Raw genomic sequence first — 27,012 nt, 5'->3', positions numbered from 1 at the left:
TGGGCTGGAGTGGGTGGGGTGTGCGAATGTATCCCTCTCAAACCTGCAATAGCAGTTGTTGAGGTCGTCAGGCAGGTCACATCCACTTCCTCCCCCTGGATGATGAGTGCTTTCAGGGGGTTCCTGTTATGCCAGAAGAATACATTATTTCCCATTTTTTTCAAGGGACAGAGTATGCATACTGACAGCTCATACTGGGCCCACAAATGATTGGGGGGCTGTAGATATATTACATACGATGGGGGGGTGGGGGGGTGGCATCGTGTAAAGGTAACTAAATTTTAATATAGTCTCTTTCACACTTTTTAATTAATAATCATAAATCACAAATATTGAGTCTATAAATTCATTTTTTATTTGCTTTTTATGGCTAATATTATAGCTTTTCTCGATTGCTTTGAGGCATTTCTCAAATAAACAGACAATAAACATTTGCAAAATGACAAGTGTGATCCCCACACCATAATGTACAGCAGAACATCATTTCTCATTGCTTCAAACTTCCAGATGTTCTAGTAGGTCTACGTGAATGCAAATGTTCTTGTACAATTGTCATAATTTAGGACACTTTTCAGTTGCTTTAGTCTTGTTTGGAAAAATAGATTATATGGTTTCCCATTGTAATAAGTATGCAGTCAAACTTATATATGTAAGTGACCATTGTGTCCCTAGATTACTAATCAGGGACTTGAGCCTGCTCTGGGCAGAGTTCAGTTAGAGGCAACATTATTTAAGCAGAGCAGTATACAGTATATGCAAATACATTTGTACAATTGTTATAAATTGGCACAAGTTTCAGTTGCTTTAATCTTGATGGTTAACATAGATAATGTAGTTTCCCAGTGTAATAATTTTACACCCAAAACAGTGTGATTGTCATATTAATCATATGCAAAACCGTTAACCAAGATTTCAAAGTATGGAATACATTCCATACATTGCAGTGATATGGCATTGTTGTGTTTTTGGTTCCCACAGTACATGCTTTTGTTTTCATTTTGTTCTTATATTGCTGTTTTTCTGCTATACAACGGTGTGTGACTTTTTTGTTTGGTATTGTACTGCGTCTTGAGATCTGAAGAAGTTACATTTGAATGCGAGTGCTTTCTCTTGCTAGTGAACTTTATATGTTGTAACGTAGAGCCTTGCAATGCCGAAACTGGTGTCTTTTAGAGGATTAATGCTGTGGGTCACCGGACCCCTTGTCCTAGGGACTGGAGGCCCATGGCAGTCATCCCAGCTAAGTCCCCCTTTTAGCTGGGCCCTTACAGCAATGGATGACAGGTTGGAGCTACTGAGCTTCCAGAACTGCAAGTGAGGCGGTGCCTCAAGCTCCCTCTGCCTTTCAGAGAGGAAAGAGGTGCACCTTAAGGCCAACTAGCGCCACCTGGTGGTTCAATAAAGGAAGATAGCATGCAACATTGCAAAACGCTACACTGTATTACAGATGTTATTAATCATGCACTGAATCTTCCAATTCATTCATTCATCCATTTTCTATAACTAGATACAAGGTCACGGTGAACCTGAAGCCTTTCCCAGGAAGAACAAGGTGCAAGACAAGAAGATACCATGGACAAGATCCCAGTTCATCCCAAGAAAAACACTCCCACATATAATTATGTACTATTTGCGCACTAAAGCACCAATTTACGTAGCCACGTGTTTTTGGACTGCTGGAGGTAATACACAAACCCCACAGGGGAGTCTTTAGGGGGGTGATGTGTAAGTAGGGGTGTGTGATTGCATGTCTCCACAATCTGCTTTTACAGAGACATTGTATATATCGTGCTACTGTGCACACTCCATCAGTTGCAGTAATATGACTCATACACAAAACTGTTTTGTCAGCCAAATCATTTTCAACACCAATAAACCTTTAGTAACAAACAGTAGGTAGTGCTTTGGATTTTTTACCCTTGTTGGAACAAACTGTACTTATATGCAAAATTTGCAAAGATAAGGTTCTCATGCCTGATGGCAACATGATGGACCTTTTTAACAACCCCAAAAGAAAACACCCGAAAGAGTATGCTGTCACTTTTACTCTTACGCTTTGTTACCATATAGGGAAATATTTTTTCTTAAAAAGGGAAATTATTTTGGTTGCACTGTTTATTAATTTGCAAAATTGCCTCATAAACCAACATGAAACAGATGCATGCATCTTTACTATGAGCAGCAAGGTTTGTGGTTTGAGGTATGATGTCTTTTATTGCCATGCCTACACAGTACATTGCATCCTTACTGGGCCATCACGGAGGTTGCAAAGATGCAGAGGTAGAGGAGCCAGGGTACAAGCGGATCCCCGCATGGAGCGGCTCAGTGAATTCAACACAGAATGAGTGTATGTGGGTTATGGTGTCCGAGGACACGCTGTAGAAGGATAAGGTGCCAGCTTGGTGGTCCAGGTAGACGCCCAGTGTCTGTAACACGGAGCCCGGCGCCCGCATGCTGGTCATCTTCCTGTTGTGACAAGCCGTCAGAACCGTACCGAAGCAATTCAGACACCAAGACTTGTCACTCATCCCCAGTGCAGGGATTCCTCTGTATGCCACCCCAACATCGACCACCCCGCTGATCCTGACCTCCCAGTAAGACCGGTCAGAGAGGGTCTCACGGGACAGCACTTGCATATAGTGGTCAGGGTACAGCTCTGCTTCCTCTCCAAATGTCACCTTTTGGTCTTTGTCTGACAGGGACAAGCATTTATGAGCAGCTAGGGGATCCAGACTTATGCTGCAGAAATCTGCGGGTCAGGAAATGAACACCGGTTACGAAAGTGATACAGGTGTCTTTGCCTGGTATGACATGGCACTGACTGAGACTATGGCATGTGGGAATGCAGTGTTTGTAAATTAAGAAAAAAAAAACGTACATTTTTGCAGTCTTGGCCTGTCTCTGCTCTCTTCACAATGGTCAACACTTCAAAAAAACAAAATCAGAAGGACATGATGATGTTGAATTACAGTGTCAATATGTGATTCTCAGTACCAAGACTCTACATATCCACATTAACAGAAAAGGACTCTTATAAATCAACCTATACTACAGATGACATGCGCAGAGCAAGAAACCAATCAGAAACACTCACAAGAGGCTCTTCAGCCCACAGCTGGGATCCTCCTGCACAGCAGAGATTTGTCTCAGTCCAGAGTCACCAGGGTGATTGTAGCTCAGATCCAGCTCTTTCAAGTGCGAGGGATTTGAACGAAGAGCTCGACTCAGGAAACCGCAGCCTTCCTCTGTGACCCGACAGCCTGAGAGGCTGCAGAAAAGAAGCACGCCTGACTCAGCGCAAACTGGAACGGAAGTGTTTACGACGAGTTTGACAATTGCACACAGTAAACATAAAAACTACTCAAAGTTTATTGCCCAGAATGACTGCTTCTGTGCTGCATCTGAATTTTCAATGGTCATCCTGCCCAGTCAAACCTCTTTCTGCTGTAAGCTATTAGTAAACTATATTGCAGCTCCAATCATGTGTTATAACCCAGTGCCTTCTTATTTTTCCTTATTTTAAATGTTCCCTGTTTCTCTGAATATTTATGCCTATGTAGTAAATTACAATGAATGATTTTACTGCTATTCGTAAAGGAATGCCATGAGCTATACTTAAGCATCGACGTAAACACTACTCACACAAGCCGCTCTAGTTTGCAGTTGGCATCTTGAAGTCCATCACAAAGTAATTTCACTCCCGAGTCTTTGAGATCATTGTCTCTCAGTTCCAGTTCCCTCAGCTCAGAGCTGGCTGAGCGTAGCAATAAGGCCAGATCTCCACAGCACAGCTCTGTGAGGCAGCAGTTACTCAACCTGTCAAGAGAGGAGCTCCGGCTGTTAGGCAGGAGTGCCATGCACCTACCCAGATCTGTGTGAAAAAGTGCATGAGGATCTTTACACGTGAAAGGGAAAAGAAGTATTTGGAAAAAAATCATCCACTGTTTGTACTCACTTCAACTTCTCAAGTTTACAACTCAAACTGATCAATTTGGCACAAAGCACTACCACAGCATGGTCTTCTACGTCATTGTAGCTCACATCCAGCTCTCTCAGGCATGAGGGGTTTAAGCCCAGAGCTGAGGCCAGGACCTCACAGCCCACCCCAGTGAAATGACAGCCCGACAGCCTGAAAAAAGGAAAGCAAAACGCCTTGCAGATTTGTATAGTCCTTCGAACTATCCATAGCAATGTTGTGGTCAGGGGTACTCACAAAAGTTTCTGTAATCTGCAGTTTGGACTTCTCAGTCCAGTATCCAGATGCCTCAGTCCTGAATCTCCCAGGACATTGTAGCTCAGGTTGAGCTCTCTCAGATGGTTAGTTACCTGGAGAGCTGATGACACCGTTTCATATGACGAGCCCCTAAGACCACAACTGTCAAGCCTGCCCATTGATGAGAGAAGTAGGGTGTAAGCAATACACGTACACAGGGATGTTCCTGTTCAATAGGCATTCCATGGCAGACACAGTAAAGTTACATGATGTGTTTAAAGGAGGCGTCCATCTTTATCAGTCTGCACCACTTTGTGAATTATAACCATAGCAGTATGACTGGGTAAAACCAAACAGTTAGGTAGCTATTAGCTAACCATTACCTGAAACAGAACACCGAAACTGTAAAAGCTTAATGATATGGTGATTTGTGATTCTGTACTGGTAAGGAGTATTTCATTTTTATTGGTAAAATTAAGCTTTTTTTAAAAATAAAAAAAAAACATCAATTTACACTTATTTCTTGCAAAGGTAATGAAGCCCAATCCATTCTACAGGATTTCCAAAAACTGTCATCTAAATCATTATTAGATAAATGCTCCTCATATCTACTAGAGATAAAACGGTACTCACACGGCCCTCCTACAATGCTTCACGACTGAGAGTAGCCTCTCAAGACCCAAATCTGAAGCATTGTAAGTCTTCAAGTCAAAGTCATCCAGCACCTCCCCGGACATCAGCAACACAAAGGCAAGGGCTGAGCATTGGTGTGCTTTCAGCTTGGTACCTGTAGGGTTTCTTGTTTTCAAGTAAGTCTGGATATCCTTCACTAGAGAAGGGTGATTTAGTTCATTCAGACAGTGGAAGAGATTGATAATCCTATCAGGAGAAAAATCCTCCTTGATCATCTTCTTGATGTTTTTGACTGTATCTTCAGCAGTCCAGTTTGCATTTCCTGTTAACATCAGCAAACCTTGAAGGAAAGTCTGATTGGATTCTAGGGAGAGACCTAGAATGAATCGAAGGAAAAGGTCCAAATGCCCATTTTGACTCTGCAAGGCTTTGTCTATGGCACTTTTGTGTAAAGCAGACAATGTTTCTTGTTCTTCTGCTCCAGAGTCTGGGTCCAGGACATTTATTTTCTCTTGTGTGTATCGATAAAATGCATACAGAGCAGCGAGATACTCCTGAAGGCTGAGGTGTACAAAGCGGTACGCTTTTTCCTGATACATCCCCCACTCCTCTATAATGATTTCTGTGCACAGATGAGAATACAGAGTTGCTTCACTGACTTCAATGCCACAAGATTCCAGATCCTCTTCGTAAAATATCAGGTTCCCCTTTTCCAGAGCATGGAAGGAAAGCTTACCAAGTTTCAGAATAATTTCTCTATCTTTCATCGACAACATTTTTGAATTTGTCATACAGTTCCCTTGATATTTACGGTTTGTAATTATTTGAATTATAAGGAAGTGACTGTACATTTGGGTCAGAGTTTGGGGTATTTCTTTGCTGACTTCTTCACCTAATAGTCGCTCAAGGACAGTCGCTGAAATCCAGCAGAAGATCGGTATGTGGCACATGATGAACAGAGTCCTTGATGACCTGATGTATGCAAATATTTTGCTGCTCATGGTCTGGTCGCTGAACCTCTTGATGAAGTATTGTTCCTTCTGCGAATCATTAAACCCCCGTACCTCCGTCAGCTGTTGGACGCACTCAGAAGGGATCTGATTGGCTGCTGCCGGCCGGGAGGTAATCCAGATGAGAGCGGAGGAAAGGAGATTTCCTGCAATAAGATTGGTCAACAGCATATCCACTGTAGTCGGCTTAGTTTTGTCCTGCCATATCTCATTGTCGTTGAAATTAAGGGGAAAACGGCATTCATCCAGGCCATCAAAGATAAACACAGTCTTGTTCCATTTAATGTTTTCTATTTCTTTTATATCTGAAAAGAAGTGATTAATGAGCTGAATGAGGCTGTACTGATTGTCTTTCAACCGATTTAAGTCATGGAAAGGAAGAGGAAATATGAACTCGATATCTTGGTTTTCTCTTCCTTCTGCCCAATCGAGAACAAACTTTTTCACGGACACCGTTTTTCCAATGCCTGCGATACCTTTGGTCAAAACAGTTCTGATGTGTTTGCTTTGACCAGGGAGAGGTTTGAAGATGTCACTGCATTTGATGGCATATTCTGGGCTGCTGTTTTTCCAGCATGCTGTTTCGATCTGCCGGATCTCATGTTCATTATTCACCCCTCTGCTGCCAGCTTCTGTGACGTACAGCTCCGTGTAGATATCAATGAGGAAGGTGCTCTTCCCTTGTTTCGCAATTCCCTCAGATATACATTGATATTTTTGAATGAGTTTCTTTTTAAATTCTGTTTGGACATTTCTGTACTTCTCCCCTGAAATAAACAGGAAATGGGGCTAAATTATATATTTCAATAAAATGTATTTAGACATTGTATAAATATGGATATACATACCCACGTCCTCGGCGCCCGATTCATGCTGGTCCATCTGCATTCTGGCACTGTGGAGGTACAACAGGAGGTACCCGTTATAATGGGACTTCATTAACTCCCCCAAAGACTGTTTGCAGGATAGGTTTGTCTTTCATTAAATTAACAGACTAATCGAAGGATAAATATGTGAATTCTGGTGTTTCCCTCAACCCCCTCCCCCCCCACCCACCCCCAGTTAGCACCAATGAATAAGTATGGAACAGAAATTATGCCGCATTTTCAACTTTTTCATGTGAGATACTGAAACATACCATTGGCCAGTGACTCTGTCAAGCTCTCCACCGGCTTGTTTACCTAAGACAATGGGGAATTTCAAAATCATTCCTATTTTCCATATCAGTATCTAACAAAAAGTTCATTACTTTCCTTATAATGCTATTTAATATATTATTCTTATGCAAGATCTTACAGAGGTTAAGTTTTAGAAGAAAAATACGAACGGTTACTCTTTTGCAGGTCATTGTTCAGTTTCTGCGCGAGGTCATTCTGATTCATCTGCCGCAGGATTTCACACATGACTTTGGGAGCATCGTCTTCACAGTAGAAGTTTATCATTAGATCGACGACATTCGTTCTTTCCTTCAAATCCTTCACCTGACCTTCAGGAATGGACTTTGACTTATAATACCGAATATGACTCAAGCGCCATTTAAACTCCTTCAGCTCGTCATCGTTGAGATTCTTTAGATAATCCAGCAGGAGGATGGCAGGTGTGAGCTGGATCTAGAGGTCAAAGATGAGTTCATGAAATCTCACGAACCCAAACACGGCGACTCGACATGTGCTGACCTTTTCATTATCTGGAGTCAGTTCTTCTGCTAGCATTCAAATTTGTCTGATGGACACATCTATTCTGTATTTTTCACTACAATGAGAAGCACTTGTGTGTTTCTTCTGAATTATTATTAAACCTTTGTTTAACCATTTTAGTCCCACTGATATTTAAAATGTCTTTGTAGAAGATAGATCTGTCCAAGATAAGCACCAATAGAAATAGTTTGAGCCACAGTAGAGCACATTTAAAAATATGCTCAACAACACATAAATGACACAGGACAGAATGTCACATATTGCCAATATAATAACATATACTGTAACTTAGGTTACTCTGTTACAATACTCTCATAACATTCAGGTTATGGTTAAAAAAAAGAAGGCGCTTGTATGCTTTTTTTCAGAAATCTTCGACTGAAAATAATTCTTCATGCCGTACCTCTTCATCAGAATGGTGAGCCATGGCCTCGAGATTTCTGTAAAGAAATCAGTTCTCATGTATCGCAGATTTGCGAGCTGTCACTCTGTAATCGAAAACAACCGGTAAAATACCCGGCGAGTACTCAGTTTACTGAAATTGCACTTGCTCTATAAAAAAATTTAAACTAGCGAATAAAAGCGGAAGTATATAAGCGGGCACCGCAAGCCATTCACAAACGTCGACGTTAATCACACACCGATTGCAATAATTCATAGGAATTAAACAAGTACAAATTGGAAAAGTTAGCGAATCAATGACTAATTATTATTTAAGCACCACATTTTAGTTACGACTGTCTCAGTTCGGTAGGTATATTTAGATAAGTATTATTAATGATATTAATAACACTTACCGCTCTCAATACTGCATTTTCGTCTCTTGTCCTTGTTCCATACCGCACAGCTCGTACATTGGTTAGTTTTTAGGCAATATTCATATCAATATAAGAGGCTGTATCATATTTATCCCTCTGTCCGGAAGTCTGAGTGAGTTCAGTTTCGATTTCAGAAATGAATTTTTTTTTATTCAAAAGGCATGAGCCATGTCACATTCTTTTCTCGGCTGCTTTGAATAATTTCTCTAAGCGGTCTTGACGTTCTCCCAACTGCTTGTGCGGTTTTTTTTGTACACTGCATCATAATTTGGATAACCAGCAATACTTCATTCAAAACCATCCATTCATGTTTCAAAATGCTATTTTCTTGTCAGCAATTTAATCAATGCCACCAAAATGTGAATCCTCTATATCATTGTCTAGAGACATACCAGTCATAATGTTTAGTCATGTTGTCAACATGAAAACATAGTATGGAAGTATTTGACAAATTTTAATTCTTTACTTCACTATCATTTCTCCGTACTTGGAAATTTTGAAAAAAAAAACGAATTTATAGTTATAATGTACACGGTATTTTAGCTAGTTTTGTTGGAAAGTAGACCAACTCTGCATCATATCCTTTCTGTCATGATCTGCTAGTTCGAGCCTCCTGTGTGCCATGCCCCCTCATTAACCTCGTGTGAATTCCTAATTGTTATCAGCTGTTCTGCGTTTCCGTCATTCAATACTGTTTATTTAAGGCCGCGTTTCTCTAAGTCTGTCATTAACGTTGCTTGTTTGGAGTGTGATCCCCCTCAATAAACCCTGTCTGTTCCCATTCATGGCTCCCTTTGCCTGCACCTGACGTGACACTTTCGCTACTGCTGGTATGGCCACATATTTTCATCTACATCACATCTGATATTCTGTCTTGCTGAACATCAATGAAAAAGTCTTCTTGCATGCTACAAGAATCTGCTGTGATGTCATCACAGGCAGCATTCAATGCATCAAGTAAAGAAAATCACGTGGCTGGTGACAAGCCAGTTTCTGATTTTTATCATCCAATAGTTTCTCAATCGCTTTCAGTTCCTGTGCAGATCTCACATCAGGAACATCGTTCATCAACATCATCAAGAACTCTTAGTGTAGTTCTCAAAACAATTATGAGAAATGCCTTAAGGCTCCTGTGCAAAAGACACTAAAATAATCAAAACCTTTTACACGTGCGTCAAAACATGCGAAAAACAACCTTTCACTACCGTTTTAAGACTTAGACAACAACTGCTTTTATACTTTTAACAAAACCTTACTGATTTTGAAAAGAGTACTGCAAAATACAGGCCTAATTATTGTGTGCTGGCCCATGGACAGATTGGAGGGCTTCACAAGACAGGATAGGATACACATGCTTTATTGTCCATTAACCCTTAGAACCCAACAAATGCAAAATGTGTTGATATCAAACCCATTCATCTCAGGTTCGTGACTTTGGATAGGTAAAAGACACAGATATAAATTGCTTATCGTTGGATTCCAGAGAACTTGCTTGATGTGGTCGTTTAAGTTGCTACTTTGTATATGTTTATATATGTTATATACACTCACCGGCCACTTTATTAAGTACACCTTGCTAGTACCGGGTTGGACCCCCTTTTGCCTTCAGAACTGCCTTAATCCTTCGTGGCATAGGTTCAACAAGGTACTGGAAACATTCCTCAGAGATATTGGTCCATATTGACATGATAACATCATGCAGTTGCTGCAGATTTGTCGGCTGCACATCCATGATGCGAATGTCCCGTTCCACTACATCCCAAAGGTGCTCCATTGGATTGAGATCTGGTGACTGTGGAGGCCATTTGAGTACAGTGAACTCATTGTCATGTTCAAGAAACCCGTCTGAGATGATTCGAGCTTTATGACATGGTGCATTATCCTGCTGGAAGTAGCCATCAGAAGATGGGTACACTGTGGTCATAAAGGGATGAACATGGTCAGCAACAATACTCAGGTAGGCTGTGGCATTGCAACGATGATCAATTAGTACTAAGGGGCCCAAAGTGTGCCAAGAAAATGCCCCCCACACCATTACACCACCACCACCAGCCTGAACCGTTGATACAAGGCAGGATGGATCCATGCTTTCATGTTGTTTCAAATTCTGGCCCTACCATCCGAATGTCGCAGCAGAAATCGAGACTCATCAGACCAGGTAACATTTTTCCAATCTTCTATTGTCCAATTTCGGTGAGCCTGTGCGAGTTGTAGCCTCAGTTTCCTGTTCTTTGCTGACAGGAGTGGCACCCGGTGTGGTCTTCTGCTGCTGTAGCCCATCTGCCTCAAGGTTCGACGTGTTGTGCATTCGGAGATGCTCTTCTGCATACCTTGGTTGTAACGAGTGGTTATTTGAGCTACTGTTGCCTTTCTATCAGCTCGAACCACTCTGGCCATTCTCCTCTGACCTCTGGCATCAACAAGGCAATACTCAGACCAGCCCATCTGGCACCAACAACCATGCCACGTTCAAAGTCACTTAAATCACCTTTCTTCCCCATTCTGAAGCTCGGTTTGAACTGCAGCGGTTCATCTTGACCATGTCAACATGCCTAAATGCATTGAGTTGCCACCATGTGATTGGCTGATCAGTAATTTGCGTCAACGAGCAGTTGGACAGGTGTGCCTTATAAAGTGGCCAGTGAGTGTATATAAAAACATTGCTGCCTATCTGGTACCTTCAACAAGTTACTGAATAGATGCAAAATCAAAAATATTCATTTCCACCTAGCACTAAGCATGTATTCCTTCAAAATAATAAGTCATAGAATGGTCCCCACTGACAACCCTGCATTCCCACTTCATAGAGACTCTAATTGCAACATTTATAGGATTATAATATTTTTATAATAGATGAGACTAAAAATCGAGAAATTTGTAGGCACAAGTAGGTTTTTTCTCATAAAAAGGTTGATATGAAAACTGCATCAGCATTTACACTTTAAATTATGAAGTATCTGATTAGCCCAGAATGTCAGGAAAACAAAACCACAAAGCATATGTGGCAATAAACTCATCTACATGCAATTGGCCTAAAATCAAAGGGATGGAAAAATGCTCAGAAATGGATGAGGTGGAGAGGGTTAAATCTTTCAGTCAAGCGCCAATAAGCCCCAAACAACTAAATATAAAGAAAATCAAAAAGAAAGAAGAAAAAATTACAAAAAATAACCCAAACTAAGGTAACTTAACTGCCCAAAGGTTCCTTGCATTCAGTAATTGGGATTAATCTCATCACCATGAAAGAACTAGCACCTCTACACTCCACCTCTTGGTTCTCTTTGTGCCTTCCTTGTGTAGCTTACTTATATCCTGCTGGATTATACCATGTGACTAACAATAGGTATGTCAATAATAAAGATAGTAAAGCCCTTAAAACATTAACTTTGCCACCACAAATACATACTGAAAATTATCAGTTACATTGTCAGTACATCAGTTATAAATGGCAACCAGAATAAATACTCATTAGTCCCCTAAATAATAAATGCTATAATACAAATTCAAAGGTCCCCCCCCTATCAAATTATCATTGGGAAAACCCCATTACTCGTGAGCAGGCACCCAAACCTACATTCCCCAGCAGATACCTGGGTTCGGGGCCTCTAAATAGTGACTCTAGTCTTTTTTGTTTTAACATACAGAGAGTTTCTGGCCTGTGGGACTCCAGACGCAGCCGACAGCTACCGGCAGGCCAAGCGGAATGCGGCTTTGGCAGTCGCTGAGGCAAAAACTCGGGTGTGGGAGGAGTTTGGTGAGGCCATGGAGAACGACTTCCGGACGGCTTCGAGGAGATTCTGGTCCACCATCCGGCGGCTCCGGGCGGGAAAGCGGTGCAGCATCAACACTATTTATGGTGGGGATGGTGCGCTGCTGACTTCAGCTCGGGACGTTTTGGGTCGGTGGAGGGAGTACTTCGAAGACCTCCTCAATCCCACCGACACGCCTTCCGATATGGAAGCAGAGTGTGGGGACTTGGTGGTGGACTCGCCTATCTCGGGGGTGGAGGTCGCTGAGGTGGTCAAAAAGCTCCTCGGTGGCCGGGCCCCGGGGGTGGACGAGATTCGCCCAGAGTTCCTCAAGGCTCTGGATGCTGCGGGGCTGTCCTGGCTGACACGCATCTGCGGCATCGCGTGGACATCGGGGGCAGTGCCTCTGGATTGGCAGACCAGGGTGGTGGTCCCCCTCTTTAAGAAGGGGGACCGGAGGGTGTGCTCCAACTACAGGGGGATCACACTCCTCAGCCTCCCTGGTAAGGTCTATTCGGGGGTCCTGGAAAGGAGGGTCCGCCGGATTGTCGAACCTCGGATTCAGGAGGAGCAGTGTGGTTTTCGCCCTGGCCGTGGAACAGTGGACCAGCTCTATACTCTCAGCAGGGTTCTGGAGGGTTCATGGGAGTTTGCCCGACCAGTCTACATGTGTTTTGTGGACTTGGAGAAGGCATTCGACCGTGTCCCTCGGGGGGTCCTGTGGGGAGTGCTCCGGGAGTATGGGGTACCGGGCTCCCTTTTAAGGGCGGTTCGGTCCCTGTATGAACGGTGCCAGAGTTTGGTCCGCATGGGCGGCAATAAGTCGGACTCGTTTCCGGTGAGGGTTGGACTCCGTCAGGGCTGCCCTTTGTCACCGATTCTGTTCATAGTTTTTATGGACAGAATTTCTAGGCGCAGCCAGGGCGTTGAGGGCGTCCGGTTCGGTGACCTCAGGATTAGGTCTCTGCTTTTTGCGGATGATGTGGTTCTGTTGGCCTCATCGAGCCGTGACCTTCAGCTCTCACTGGAGCAGTTCGCAGCCGAGTGCGAAGTGGCTGGGATGAGAATCAGCACCTCCAAATCCGAGACCATGGTTCTCAGCCGGAAAAGGGTAGAGTGCTCTCTCCGGGTTGGGGATGGGGTCCTCCCCCAAGTGGAGGAGTTTAAGTATCTCGGGATCTTGTTCACGAGTGGGGGAACGATGGAGCGGGAGATCGACAGGCGGATCGGTGCGGCGTCGGCAGTCATGCGGGCGCTGCATCGGTCTGTCATGGTGAAGAGAGAGCTGAGCCAAAAGGCGAAACTCTCGATTTACCAGTCGATCTACGTTCCTACCCTCACCTATGGTCATGAGCTTTAGGTAGTGACCGAAAGAACGAGATCGCGGGTACAAGCGGCCGAAATGAGTTTCCTCCGCAGGGTGGCTGGGCTCTCCCTTAAAGATAGGGTGAGGAGCTCAGTCATTCGGGAGGGACTCAGAGTAGAGCCGCTGCTCCTCCGCATCGAGAGGAGCCAGATGAGGTGGCTCAGGCATCTGATCAGGATGCCTCCGGGACGCCTCCCTGGGGAGGTATTCCGGGCATGTCCCACTGGGAGGAGACCCCGGGGAAGACCCAGGACACGCTGGAGAGACTATGTCTCTCGGCTGGCCTGGGAACGCCTCGGGATCCCCCCAGAGGAGCTGGACGAAGTGGCCGGGGAGAGGGAAGTCTGGGTCTCCCTGCTGAGGCTGCTGCCCCCGCGATTCGACTCCGGATTAAGCGGGAGATGATGGATGGATGGATGGGCATACAGAGAGTTTGAACACAAAATAAGTAAACAATGAAAATATCAGTCCGTGCTCATGTATCATTTGGTTGCATGGAATGGGTAGGTTCTGTTATACTAATGCAGAGTGAAATTAAATGTAATGAAATGAAATGTAATGTAGAGTGTTCAGACACAAAAATGAAATATGAAGGATTTATTTGAAACTTTACACAATATATTAGCTGAAACTGAGAAAAGCTAAATGATACCCAGGAAACTATATGCATCAGAAAACACACAAACGTAGAACATAGCACCAACTACTGCATAGTACAGTAAAGTCACACCACATATATGTATATATGCATTTATGAATATAAAATTACTATAAAGTGCAAAATATAACATGTCTTAAGGGGCATCCAGTCTCTCATCTCTATTAGGTCACATTGTTGTGTTTACATCACACTGGGGTAAAATCTTTCTGTATGCCACACCCAGCTTCGACAAGTCTCAGCTGTGAACCATAAAGATGGTTTGCGTGAAAATCCCAGTAGATCAGCATCCATTGCTTCCAGAAAGGACATCTGATTATGGTTCATACTCCTTCCACCTCCAAGCAGAGAAGAATCCCTCAGACTGAGGAATGGTGAATACGGCGGCAGAAACACCATGAGTATTTATTGGTGGCTTTCAAACCAATCCCTCACATGGCTGGAGTGGTGAAAACTTACATTGTCTCAAATTAGCACATGAAGTGGCATGTTGGCTCTCACAATCACCCTTTCATTTTCAGGAATGAAGACATTGTAGAGCCCATCCAAGAACTGAAGAAGCCGGTATGTGTTGCAGGGCCCAACGTTTGCAGCATGGTGAATTACCCCATGTTCAGCAAAAGCAGCACACATTCTGATGTGGCCCCCATGCTGGCCTGGCACATCCACTGTGGCCCTCTGACCTATGATGTTCCTGCTACGTCTCCTTACTTTATTCAGGTCAACTCCTGCCTCATCAACATGCCACAATTTTGTGTGTCTCATTGGCCACCAACTCAAGTATTCTCTTTATATTCCAGAGTGTTTACATTAGAAACATCGGAAATAGTGTAGTTTAGGAAAAAGAGAAAACATTTCTGTATCCTTTCCTGTATATGCAGGTGTCCAAGCTCTTTTACTCTCTCACTGGTAATTTCAAATGGACCCTTGTACAGCTGTTCTGTAGACACAGCATGTCTTTTCAGGACCCTGTCCTGGTTGGAGAGACTCACAAAGGCAATGTTTTGAAAAATTCCATTGTCCTCCACAACAGCTCGCTGGACCTGTCTTAGCCGAACTGCATTGTTTCCGACAATTGTCATCTGCTGCTCATGTGTCAAAAGTAGCCCTCTCCCACCAGAATGAGGCAGTGGTACTGTTCTGACAAATCAAAGGTGATCAATTGTTATACAGAGGCCACAGATTCTACGATTTTCAGTAAACTGCAGAAATGTTGCATATCATACAGAAATGCAGAAAATGTGGGATGAGATACCTGTTCTGGCGGCATGGTAGTGCAGTGGTTAGCACTGTTGCCTCACACCTCTGGGACCCAGGTTCTCACAAAGCCTGCTTCTTGTACCTGCAGGACACTTTCTTCCTGCTCCATTTTCAGCACTATTCACTGGGTGAAACATGAGCGTTGTATATGCTTGGGTGTACGGGCGGATTACGACAGTGCCATGCAATTCACCGTGACTGCACCGTGGCACAGCAATGCCATGCAACGCACCTGTGATACAAGATTGAGAGCATGTGTTTCTATTTGTGTTAACTAACCCTCTTCTGTTTCAATTTGCTTTCAATTGAAGGACAATTTACTACTAACACTAACAGTGTGTAATTAGCCTTGCTCTTTCATACATATATGAGTTTAAAGGGAGGGAGGGTTCAGACTGAGCCCTGACATGTTTCCTCCAGTAGGCAGCTGTTATCTTCTCCTTGTCATACCCTGCATTTCTTTGTCCTTGTTCTCTCTGTTATGTGGCTCTAACGAGCCACACCTATTACTTGTTTAATCTTGCCTCTCATTACCGCCCTTGTGTGAATCACCCCAGGTGCCTCTCGTCTGCTCCCTCATCAATGATGTATATAGTGCTTCCCTGAGTTGAGCTCCCTAGTCCAGTCATTGATGTTATGGCCTGCATGTCCTGCTCAGCTTGCCCTGTGGTCTCTCCTGATTCTCCCTACCCTGTTTTGACCCCTCATGGTCCATTTCTTTTTTGCCTTGCTTGTTGTTTTTGTTTAAATAAAGCCCCTTTTGGTTTCCCCTCTGCCTGCCTTCATTTCTGTCCATCCCAAGATGTGACACTTTTTTGCCTCTTAGTTGCAGTGACTGAGCCCATAGCCTCTGTCAGCTCCTGCAGCTCCTTCTCTCTCATCTGAATTCTCTGCTGAAATTCCCTGTTTCCCCCATTTGTTTCTACATGTGGGGAAAAATATCATTTAACTTGTAGATTAGATCATTTCTATTGATTCACAGGTGCTTTATACACTTTACCTCCCCAGTGCCTTCAAAGCAGATATAATCACATGCATACAGACACACACCATACATCTTATACACAAAAACCCACATAAACATGACATTTTGATGATTACTTCATATAAGATTCATAAATATATAATAGACCTTTCTGCCTTACTTTTATCTCCTCCCTTTGTTCAGTAGCTAAGACTCTATCTCTATCCTCTGTTTTTATCAATCATATAGAGATAACAATTGCACTGCTGGTTGGAACAGCAGTAGGTCTCCAGCAGTTTCTCATGGTAGGAACAGACCTTGTCCTGCAGACCTCTGGTGGCGTTAAGGAGCTTGTGCTTCTTTCCTGAGTTGAGTTCATAGTGAAGCTGGAAGTAAGTTTCACAGTAAGAGGCCAGATGCACCGGGCAGGACATAACGGTCAGCGGCAGTAGTTTCCTGTAGTGCAGTCGTCTTCAGATTCTCCACCACCTTCAGCCAGCATGGTGTTTCTGCCCAGACAAGGTCTAGGTGTAAAGGTCTGTCTGCACTGGGGGCAGATGGAAACTCCAATAAGATCCTCCCTATCCCAGCAGCCCTTAATACAGCTCATACAATAATTGTGGCAGGGAATAGTCGCTGGATACTTCAGTAGATCCAGACAGATTGAACAGCTGAACTGGTTCTGGTCCTGTGCACCACTGGCTTCTGCCAGTTTACCACAAATGCTGATAGGATTCATTTTCATTTACTTGCGGTCTTCTGTGTGTGTATGACAAGCTTCCTCATTCTCAGGCTGCAGTAAGTGTGGTTTTGGACTGAGGCCTGGCTGAGGCTGTGTCTGAATTCAAGGACTGCATCCGTCTAAGGCTGCACTCAAAGACCGAATATGTCACAGCAACGCGACAAGGCCACTCCAAATGCAGTCTAGGAATGAATTCAGACACAGCCCATCTATACGTTATGAAGTCCCATTCACAATTACTATACACAATGTGTTCTATCCACAAATGAAAACGTGTGGAATATAATTCTGCCTGACTGCATTTAAAAAAGTATTGTGATTATTGTTCACCTTCTTGATGTCTAAGTAGTGATGGAATGCAGAAGTGACATTGTTGCTATCAATGTAATGTGACCTCTGTCCATGTAATGTGACCTCTGTCCATGTAATGTGACCTCTGTCCATGTAATGTGACCTCCATCAATAGCTTATTTACTCCTGCTATTTCTCCTTATTTCACTTTTTTACTTTGTACACTAGCTTGCTTAGCTTTTTTTCTCTTCCTTTCCCTACACAGATAGTTTTCGTATTCACTTACTCATAGTAATTTTGTGTTGTTTAATTTTGACAAATAAAGTCAAGTCTCTTATAAATTGTCTACCAGGGAAAATCCTGTTATCATCTTTAATATTTTTGTACCAGAACAATTATTTTAATAATTTAATTTAATAATTTGTTTGTTCAATAATGTATTCATGTGTCTGACCAGCAATTAATTGCACAATCAATCATTCAGGGCTCACCAAATCAAGCAAGGTCTCCCTTTTTTCTATTTACAGAAAGTGGTTACATTAATGAAGATTTCTAACTGGTATTCTGGGTGAATTCTTCTTCTTTGACTTTTTTGGCCTTTCTTTATTCAGATATCACAATGTGCAAAATGTCAGTAGTCAGATTGAATTCAGCTCATACAGTAATGGGCAGACTGCCAAAGGTAGCTGGGAGTAATTATTCTCACATCGGTCCATAAGGGGGCTCCCAGTGACAGCTTAAACTAAAAACTCATCCAGCATATCTTCTATTTGTCCCGACCTAAAAAGAGCTGCGTGGGCACCCTCTGGTGGCTGTTGCAAATATTGTTGGGAGATTGTTGTTGAATTGGAGCAATGATGGAACTTTCCCAACTGTCTGGAAGCTATAGATGAGAAATGTTTTTTCCAATCTTCCATTGTCCAATTTTGGTGAGCCTGTACAAACTATAGCCTCAGTTTCCTAGACGACAGGAGTGGCAACTGGTGTGGTCTTCTGCTGCTGTGAACCATCTGCTTCAAGGTTCGACGTGCAGTGCGTTCAGAGATTCTCTTCTGCATACCTTGGATGTAATGAGTGGTTATTTGAGTTACTGTTGTCTTTCTATCAGCTTGAACCAGTCTAGCCATTTTTCTCGAACCCCTGCCATCAACGAGGCATTTTTACCCAGAGAGCCGCCTACTGGAAAATCCCAGTAGATCCGTATCCATTGGTTCCAGAAAGGACATCTGATTATGAGGCTGTCGTTCATACTCCTTCCACCTCCAAGCAGAGAAGAATCTCCCATTCAGACTGAGGAATGGTGAATACGGCGGCAGGAACACCATGAGCATTTGTTGGTGGCTTTCAAACCAATCCCTCACATGGCTGGAGTGGTGAAAATTCTATTCCAGCTTATTCTCTGTAAACCCTAAAGATAGTTTGTGTGAAAATCCCAGTAGATCAGCAGTTTCTGAAACACTCATGTTCATGTATTTGTTCATATATTATGTCTGCTGTCTTTCAGATGTATCATTCAGGGAGCTGCATACCCAATTTCATTGCACTTTCTACGAGTATAACGACAATAAAAGCCTTCTGTTCTGTTAAAGGGATGGGATTTAATGTTGTAGGACCTTTCCTTCCAGTGTCAGTCAGTACAGCCATTCCCTTTAAGGAATGTGTACACAAAAGAGTATTGTTTGTTTCATTAAGGCATTGCTGACACTCTGTCACAGCCTGCTGTGGCGTGGGGGGGGGGCTGCCGCCACTGCCAGACAGCTAATAGAGTCCCATCCAGGAGGTCTGAACTTGACACATGTAAATACCACAGAACATAGTGCAGACCTGTGAAGATTTTCATCCATCCTTCTTCTGGGGTTAAATTAACACAGGTAAAGTGAATTTGCTTCCTCAACCTACATGACCATCTCTTAACCTTTGTGCCATGTGTGCTTAATAGAAATCAAAGGCCCAGATTATGTGAGTGAGGTCCAACGTCTCCATCTTCTGTGTTGTATGGATCAGATGGACAGATAAATCCAGTTTTGCCCCTCATTGAATTTTGCCTATTGTGCAGAAGATCTCACCTTATGCTCCTAATAACAATCAACAGGACTACATTAGCAGTCAACTGTCTTTACTGAAGTGAGGATCAGAGAGCAGAGTCAGCAGCATCCCTGGATTAGCTGGGGTTAGGGAGTTTGCTCGAAGGCCCGATAGTGATGGAAAATGTATCTTTTATTTTTCTCTTAACATACCCCATCTTGCTCTTCCTAGTTTTTTTTGCGGAGGGTGTCACACCAGAGGGCCAGTCAATGTGCGGTGCCCCTGGAGCTGAGGATTAAGGGGCTTGCTCAAAGGCCCACAGACATGTGGCTATTCTACCAAGGTTGGGACTTAAACTAGTGAACTTCCAATCACAAGCACAGAGTCTTACCCCACTGAGCCACTCACTACCCCTCTTACTGGCGGAAACTCCCTTTCAATATGACGCCACACACCTCCAGCAACCATATTATACAATGTGTATAAACGCTGTGGCCTGTGAGGTTTCACGCCTATATATGCATGGACTGGTGGGTGTCACACCTTGCTCACTGTGTCCGTTGGTCCTCCTGTCTACCTCCTGGCATGGTTCTAAACAAGCCAGGCCTGGTGCTCATTTGTCTTAACTCTTGTTCCTGCCCTCATGATAACCATTCACAGTGTGTCCCTACATTAGTCTAGTATTTAAGTGCTCCCCAGTGCTGAGTTCCCCAGTTCAGTTAATGTTATCTGTCTGCCCATGTTCCTTTGTTTTTGGTTTAATAAAGTCCCCTGTGAGGGCTTCACCAGTTACACAGTCTGCATTTGGGTCATGCCTTTCCTGTGCATGTGACAGTGGCCAGTCTTCACTGATTGTACATTCCATCAGTTATAGCAGAGCATAAAGGTTGAACTAGCAGAGCAGTAGTACAGCTGTACATAAAATATTCCAATTGACACAACATAACGGAAGATATATCAGAGTTCAAAAAAGGGCAGATTGTTGGTGCGTGTCTCACTGGCGCATCTGTGACCAGGACAGCAAGTCTTTGTGGTGTCAAGAGTGACGGTATCCAGGGTGATGTCAGCATACCGCCACAAAGGAAGGACCACATCCAACAGGAGTAACTGTGGATGATAGTGGAAGCTGTCTGAAAGGAATGTCCAGGTACTAACCAGGATTGTATCCAAAAACATAAAACCACAGCTGCCCACCTCACTGCGGAATTAAATGTGCATCTCAACTTTCCCGTTTCCACCAAAACTGTTCGTCAGGAGCTCCACAGGGTCAATATTCATGATCAGGCTGCTATAGCCAAACCTTTGGTCACTCGTCCCAATGACAAATGTTGGCTTCAATGTTGCCAGCAAATCATAGCCTGAGTCCACCTTCTCTGGCTTTCTCACATCTATGAGAATTTCGGTGTGTATAAGCCCCAATGAGTTTTACCACTAAGACTGCCGCTTACCCAGAGTGCAGCAAGGGCTGTATCAGTCATGGTTTGGGCTGCAATATCATGGCATTCATTAGGCCCACTACTTGTTCCAGATGGGCATGTCACTGCCAAGGACTACCAAACCATTTTGGAGTACCATGTACACCCAGTGGTTCAAGCATTGTATTCTAAAGGTGGTACCACATATCAGGACGATAACACATTAATACAAACAGCAAGACTGGTAACAGTGGTTTGATGAACATGCAAGTGAAGCTGAACATATCCCCATGGCCTGCACAATCACCAGATCTAAACATTACTGAGCCACTTTCGGGTGCTTTGGAGGAGCAAATCAAGAAACATTTTCCTCCACCAGCATCACGCAGCGACCTGGCCGCTGTCCTGCAAGAGGAATGTGTCAAAATCCCTCTGGCCACTGTGCAGGACTTGTATCTGTCATTCCTAAGATGACCTGATGCTGTATTGGCCGCAAATAATAATAAATTATTGTGGTCTAAATTATTTGGTTTCATTGTCCAACCCCCTGTGTGTGTGTGTGTGTGTGTGTGTGTGTGTGTGTGTGTGTGTAGTGCCCATCACAGGATTTAAACACATATCCTTCTGGAGAAACGAGCAAAGCCCCAACAGACTGAGCTACATGCCCCCCAACTATTAGAGGTAAAGTACTCAGCTGGTGTCTCGCAGTTTCTCTGGAGCTACTACTAAATCCTACTGCATTGCTTGCATTACTGAGGAGCTTCTCCAAATGTGGACAGAAATCCTACCTAGTCTGTATATCTGTTTGAGTTTTTCCAACACAATGCAATGAACCCTAGTCTACCGTCAGGCTGAGATTTTCTATGCTAATTGGTGTTGAATACGTGAGTCCATTCCTAAATCCTTATTTAAATATCAGAGGGTTCCCAGTCTGCTCACAGGGACTGCAGAATTTATTTTATAATTCATATATATCACTCATGTGATTAATGGTCTTATTTATTACACAGGGAAAATACACAGAACGACTTAAAAAATAACCAGATGATTTTTGAATGATATAAAAGAAACAAACAACATTTATAAAAAATTCTAGTGCCGATCAGCACCACAGGAGATGACAGTGTTATTGTATTCGCCACGTCAAAGAAGAAACATTCGAGAGCAGCTTTGCTTTGATCAGCGGCCTCCATCTGCGTTTTTATTAAGTTCATTGTCAGAGCCTCCGCTTATCAGAGTCCTTCATCTGGTCTCCATGGCAGCGACACCGAGGGCTTCAAGAGGGGAAGGGCCGCAGGGATTGCTGCAATAGGCTCGGCTATTCTGGAAACCCAAGGTGCAATGCAGTCCCGTCTGGTTCACAAGCACACAGCCTGTTTTGTACAAAGATGAGGAGGAAGTAGTTATGTTAAAATAATGGAAATAATGTCACAACCAAGTATGAAACTAACCCCACAGACAGGTCATACTGGAGTACAACAAGTATTCCCTTTCATTTTAGATGCTTCTATTGATAATATGTTTATTAAATTATTTTCATTATCTATTTATTTGTTATACACTACACTAACAGGAAATGGAAAGTGGGTTAAAAGGAAAAGTTCTCATAAGTTTAATTTGCCATTGGGTTGTGTTACTACACTTAATATACCATTGGCATGATCACACTACTACCTCTTTGTCTGAATGAATGTGTACTTTTGAGACGTATACTAACTTTTAATGTCGTACGATATTCCACCACGGGGAAGTTTCTAGCTATTGAAAAGTTCAAGGGCTAAGTCAAGTTTACCTGGGGCTTGAGCTTTTAGTTTTTGAAGTAGGATGATTGGCACCCGGGCTAAAATACGTTCAATCGAGGCTAAGCTTAAAGTACTCGGGGCTGAAGTAAATAATCAAGAGACGTGGTTTGATTTAGAATTGGTCATGTTGATGTACTAAAATTTTACATTTATTTTTATTGTCTGTGTGCCCTGCGCGAATATAACAACTAAAAACAAAAAAATGGCAAACAACAGTAGTTGTTTTATGTTATATTAAAATAGCAGTTTTTTTGTCTATAAGTCTAGTTAAATATACTTCAAAATATGCACATTTTCACTTTTTCGTGTGGTTGTTTAAACTTGGGCGTAAGTATTGTCACCATGCTGCTCCAGCGTGTTTGCTTTCTTTAGTATGCTGCCTTAAACATTTACGACTTTAATTATAACCTGATACTTCCGGCATTTTGGTGACATTTTCATATGGTGTTTACAATGGTCGATCAGCAACCAGTAAGTGAGGGTTATGAGGGTGTGGCTATATTCCTCACGCTTTCTGACTCTCACGCTGACGCAACATCAGAAGCGTTGGGGTAGTTTGCAAACCCTATAGTCTGTTTACAAGGTGATGAGTTTCGATTTCAAAATCTCACGCCAGTCAGCTGACCAAGGTTGGTGACACTGCTGTTTTTACCTACATTTCCAGAAACCTGTGTCCGAATTTTACACCCTGAATTGTAGCAGTCCTGCTCCATTCATATACTGTTTGCACCATTGTGTTACGCTAGCTAAATGGATTGATTTAATAAAGTCAAGGCGCAGTGACACCCTACTTGCTAGGCAGGGTTCAATGTAATGCATTTTTATGCAATGGATCCTGAATAAGGAAGCGCAAACTGTTTTTCTGTTATTAAATAGGGCTTCACTACACCTCGTGAGTGTCATCAATTTATCATTCAAATCCCATTTTTATAACCGATCATTATCATCAAGGGAAAATGCAACGTCATGCTAGAAAATCATACACACACATTGGGCTACTGTACAGCGGGTGGAGAGGGTGACCTCACAATGAGGCGGGTCTCAGTATAACATCGCGATAAGTGAGAGTATATATATGAAGCTGTGAACTAGGTTTTCATTCATCAACTTTTCTTCAATCGGCGTTGTTGCAGAGTATTGGGATCGCAGTAAGTGAGCACCGCATACTACTATTTTTGCTGGTATATATTTCGTTGGCCGTTGATCTTTTGTTATGTATTTAATTCATTAATGTGGTACACAATTATCAACCTTAAACCAACCAACCAACTAATTATTTCTGCCATTGCACAATTTTTATTCTGTGAATCTACACATACGTCTCTGTTACGTAGTATGTCTCTTCGTTTCTTGAGTAAAACAACTACAGATAGTTGCAGATCGTTAAGAGCATAATATTTAATTGTAGACATATACAGTTTAGCTTGAAAACAGAATCCCTGTCACCTATCAGCAGACGATTAGACTTCTGAAGAGAAGTGGTGGTAGAGAAACAGGAACCTGTTGTCAGTTACGTGTTCTCCATCATTTCCTATTTTGCATTTCTTAAGGCCGGATCTTGTTCTTCTACTCCGATCAACAAGTGTTTCTGCGTGTCTTCTGTAAAACGTATATTTAACATTAAACTCCGTCGACGTGCTGCTTTTTACTAGCAGGTTCTTTAGATTCAGCGTCTTTCAGGTACACACACACACACACACACACACACACACACATATATATATTCAGCAAAAGTTTTGCATTTGTAGAAATAACCAGTGTTTTGTTTGAAGAAGTGCAGAAAATAGATAATACACTGCTATACCACATTATACAGTGCAGTAATAAAGAGGATTCGTGACTAGATGTATCAGTGCGTTTTTCTTTTTGTATATTAAATCCCAATTTCCGTATGAAATGTCAACGAGAAACCTTAGCAGATGGCGGTGAGGCTTGTCACGTTATACAGCTGTATAAAGTGAGATTTCTTACGTTGCTTCAAATGAAAATCAGGCTTTGTTGTACTTTATAACTTTCTATTTCACTTTTTTTTTTTTTTTTTTTAATATGATGGTATTCTCTTTCCACAGTCAATCTGAAGATGGCAGCGGGGAAAGCTCACATCGGGAAGCTCGCTCCTGATTTCAAGGCGACAGCGGTGATGCCCGACGGCCAATTCAAAGAAATCAAGCTCTCTGATTATAGAGGTATGAGAGGATCTGCAATAATTTGGGGCTTTACTTGTTTCCATCTAAAACACTGAGATCTCGAGTGTAAAGTTTAAGTACCTGTTTCTTCCTTAGGAAAGTATGTCGTTTTCTTCTTCTACCCGCTGGATTTTACTTTTGTGTGCCCGACCGAGATCATCGCCTTCAGCGATGCCGCAGAGGAGTTTAAGAAAATCAACTGCGAAGTCATTGGTGCTTCCGTGGACTCGCACTTCTGTCATTTAGCATGGTATGATCGCGCCCATTTTTTGAGATTTTTCCCGCTTCTACTCTTTGATAACACAAGTAACACTAAAATATGCAAAGATGCAAGAGAACTGTAACATAAGGACAAAATAGTTTGCTTCCGCAGTGATACATAATTCATTAGGGTCAAGAATGTTTTAATTGTCATTGTGCAGGTTTGTTTACATAGTACAAGGAAACTGAGTGCCAATTTCCAGGCACACACATAATATACATATGTGATAAGAAGTGTAATAAAGTGAATGAATGAATGAATGAATTAAGTAAATACAGTTGCACAAATGTCCAAAACTTCTACTCAGGTTAAGCAACGTGGGAGTCAGGATATTACACTTAGATGCTAGATAATACAGGATTGCAAGAAGCCAGTGAAAAAAATGAACCTTGCTTATTACTGTTGCTATTTTATGGGCTGCAATATTATGGATTAAATAAAGATGTTAGTGTGTGTTTTGGTGTATTCTGCTGGAAAGCATGTTTATAATTCACTGTGTTCTTTGGCAGGATTAACACACCACGCAAACAGGGAGGTCTTGGCCACATGAAGGTCCCACTGGTTGCTGACACCCTGAGATCCATTTCGCAGGACTATGGTGTGCTGAAGGAGGATGAGGGAATCGCCTACAGGTTAGGCTCACAGGGCATTATGCTCAGAGTGAGAGGGCTAGGCTTGGCAGTGCTGCAACATATCATGTGACCCTGTGCTGCAATACTGAAACTGTTTGTGACTAGCAGCTAAGGCCTAAAAATTATATTCAACCATAATATTCTTAGTTGAAGGGCATATATAGAGGAATATAATATGATTCTGAGCTAATATGGTTAGGCACGGGTAACCCAGTAAAACGTGTGTGATGATCGTCCTTTATGAACCTTGCTTACGTTTCCTGTTTATAACTGCCGCTGAAATGGCGAAATTGCCTTTTGTGGAATTAATAAAGTGTATCATCTTATCTGATTCTGTTTATTTGTTGACCTTTCGCATGTCAGGGGTCTTTTCATTATTGACGACAAGGGGATCCTGAGGCAGATCACCATCAACGACCTTCCAGTCGGCCGCTCTGTTGACGAGACGCTGCGCCTGGTGCAAGCCTTTCAGTTCACTGACAAGCATGGAGAAGGTACTGGATTCAGAGCTGATATTACTGCAAGAATTCCCTTTACGAAGTATTTTTTTTCTTGGAACAGAGACACCAGCTGTTCTCATTCACTAGTAAATGTCTAACAACACTATAAATTAAGCGCTCTACCCGAAACCCAGGAATTTTGGATTTCCTTATTGATTATCTGAAGGACATACATTATGTGCCCTTCACATGCTGAGATGTTAATGGTTGGTTAAAAGTCACTGCATTTTACTCATCCAGAAGGGAAAACAATTTGTGTTCACTTTTGTGTTGTCTCAGACTGCAGCTCATGATTATGAATCTGAAATCTTTATCTAAATTCTAGTGTGTCCTGCGGGATGGAAACCAGGAAGTGACACCATTAAGCCCGACGTCCAGAAGAGCAAGGACTTTTTCTCCAAGCAGTAACAACTGGATTCGAATCTGCATCATATTGTAGAATTTGACACTATTTGATACTCCGTTGAGGGAAAATAGACAGTGAATTTTGTCATTCTAGGTTAAATGTGTAAATGCCTTGTAACCCTTTTTACAGTGAAGATATTAGTTCAACTTGTCATGCCTGGCATAAGTATTATTTTAGCGTACAATGGTGAGTTCTTGGTGATCTCACATTGTAGAGTTGCTTCAGGTATTATATCAGACTGTTAATTAAAGCTGGTTTCTGTCCTTCAGCATAACTAAAAGTAAAACGTCAGCACTTTGTGAAAAATGGTAGCAAACTTTTCTGTATGATCTTCTTAATAAACGGAACATTTTGCTGTTACCTACTTTTGTCTGATCATCTAA

The 27,012-nt window shown here is 42.5% G+C and overlaps 2 protein-coding genes across 8 annotated transcripts; one reads left to right on the top strand and one right to left on the bottom strand.

The window, feature by feature from the left end:
* Nucleotides 1-332: 332 nt before the first annotated feature.
* Nucleotides 333-8,538, bottom strand: LOC125716949 (protein NLRC3-like). Of its 3 annotated transcripts, none has more exons than XM_048989819.1 (12): nt 8,351-8,538; nt 7,957-8,041; nt 7,190-7,466; nt 6,995-7,037; nt 6,705-6,751; nt 4,847-6,623; nt 4,214-4,384; nt 3,956-4,129; nt 3,643-3,816; nt 3,095-3,268; nt 2,879-2,925; nt 333-2,749 (listed from the first exon to the last, which is right to left on the bottom strand). In XM_048989819.1, the coding sequence occupies exons 2-12, from the start codon at nt 7,978-7,980 to the stop codon at nt 2,256-2,258; spliced, it is 3,402 nt and encodes a 1,133-aa protein (XP_048845776.1). In that variant the 5' UTR covers nt 7,981-8,041; nt 8,351-8,538; the 3' UTR covers nt 333-2,255. The 3 variants fall into 3 exon arrangements, with proteins under 3 accessions (XP_048845776.1, XP_048845775.1, XP_048845774.1); XM_048989818.1 differs by having other exon boundaries at nt 7,184-7,466; nt 7,957-7,993; nt 8,351-8,536; XM_048989817.1 differs by having other exon boundaries at nt 7,184-7,466; nt 8,351-8,535.
* A 14,557-nt stretch (nt 8,539-23,095) lies between these two features.
* prdx1 (peroxiredoxin 1) lies at nt 23,096-26,993 on the top strand. 5 transcript variants are annotated; one of them, XM_048989875.1, is made up of 6 exons: nt 23,096-23,114; nt 24,713-24,829; nt 24,926-25,079; nt 25,601-25,723; nt 26,087-26,217; nt 26,549-26,993. In XM_048989875.1, the coding sequence occupies exons 2-6, from the start codon at nt 24,724-24,726 to the stop codon at nt 26,629-26,631; spliced, it is 597 nt and encodes a 198-aa protein (XP_048845832.1). In that variant the 5' UTR covers nt 23,096-23,114; nt 24,713-24,723; the 3' UTR covers nt 26,632-26,993. The 5 variants fall into 5 exon arrangements, with proteins under 5 accessions (XP_048845832.1, XP_048845828.1, XP_048845829.1 ...); XM_048989871.1 differs by lacking the exon at nt 23,096-23,114 and adding an exon at nt 23,129-23,272; XM_048989872.1 differs by lacking the exon at nt 23,096-23,114 and adding an exon at nt 23,641-23,791.
* Nucleotides 26,994-27,012: the final 19 nt, after the last annotated feature.

The sequence above is a fragment of the Brienomyrus brachyistius genome, chromosome 21 (assembly GCF_023856365.1).
Source record: "Brienomyrus brachyistius isolate T26 chromosome 21, BBRACH_0.4, whole genome shotgun sequence".
In the NCBI taxonomy this organism is placed as follows: Eukaryota; Metazoa; Chordata; class Actinopteri; order Osteoglossiformes; family Mormyridae; genus Brienomyrus; species Brienomyrus brachyistius.
The sequence above is the reverse complement of the archived record's forward strand: the minus strand, read 5'-3'. Positions and strand labels throughout refer to the sequence as shown.

Excerpts from the sequence above, each read along its gene's own strand:
- prdx1 (XM_048989871.1), top strand. The coding sequence starts at position 23,230 with ATGAGTTTCGATTTCAAAATCTCACGCCAGTCAGCTGACCAAG. Across the intron at positions 25,080-25,600 it reads CACTTCTGTCATTTAGCATG|GATTAACACACCACGCAAAC; the intron begins GTATGATCGCGC and ends GTTCTTTGGCAG. Across the intron at positions 26,218-26,548 it reads CACTGACAAGCATGGAGAAG|TGTGTCCTGCGGGATGGAAA; the intron begins GTACTGGATTCA and ends TCTAAATTCTAG.
- LOC125716949 (XM_048989818.1), bottom strand. The coding sequence starts at position 7,980 with ATGGCTCACCATTCTGATGAAGAG. Across the intron at positions 6,624-6,704 it reads ATCGGGCGCCGAGGACGTGG|GGGAGAAGTACAGAAATGTC; the intron begins GTATGTATATCC and ends TGTTTATTTCAG. Across the intron at positions 4,130-4,213 it reads TGCAGATTACAGAAACTTTT|GCTGTCGGGCTGTCATTTCA; the intron begins GTGAGTACCCCT and ends TCCTTTTTTCAG.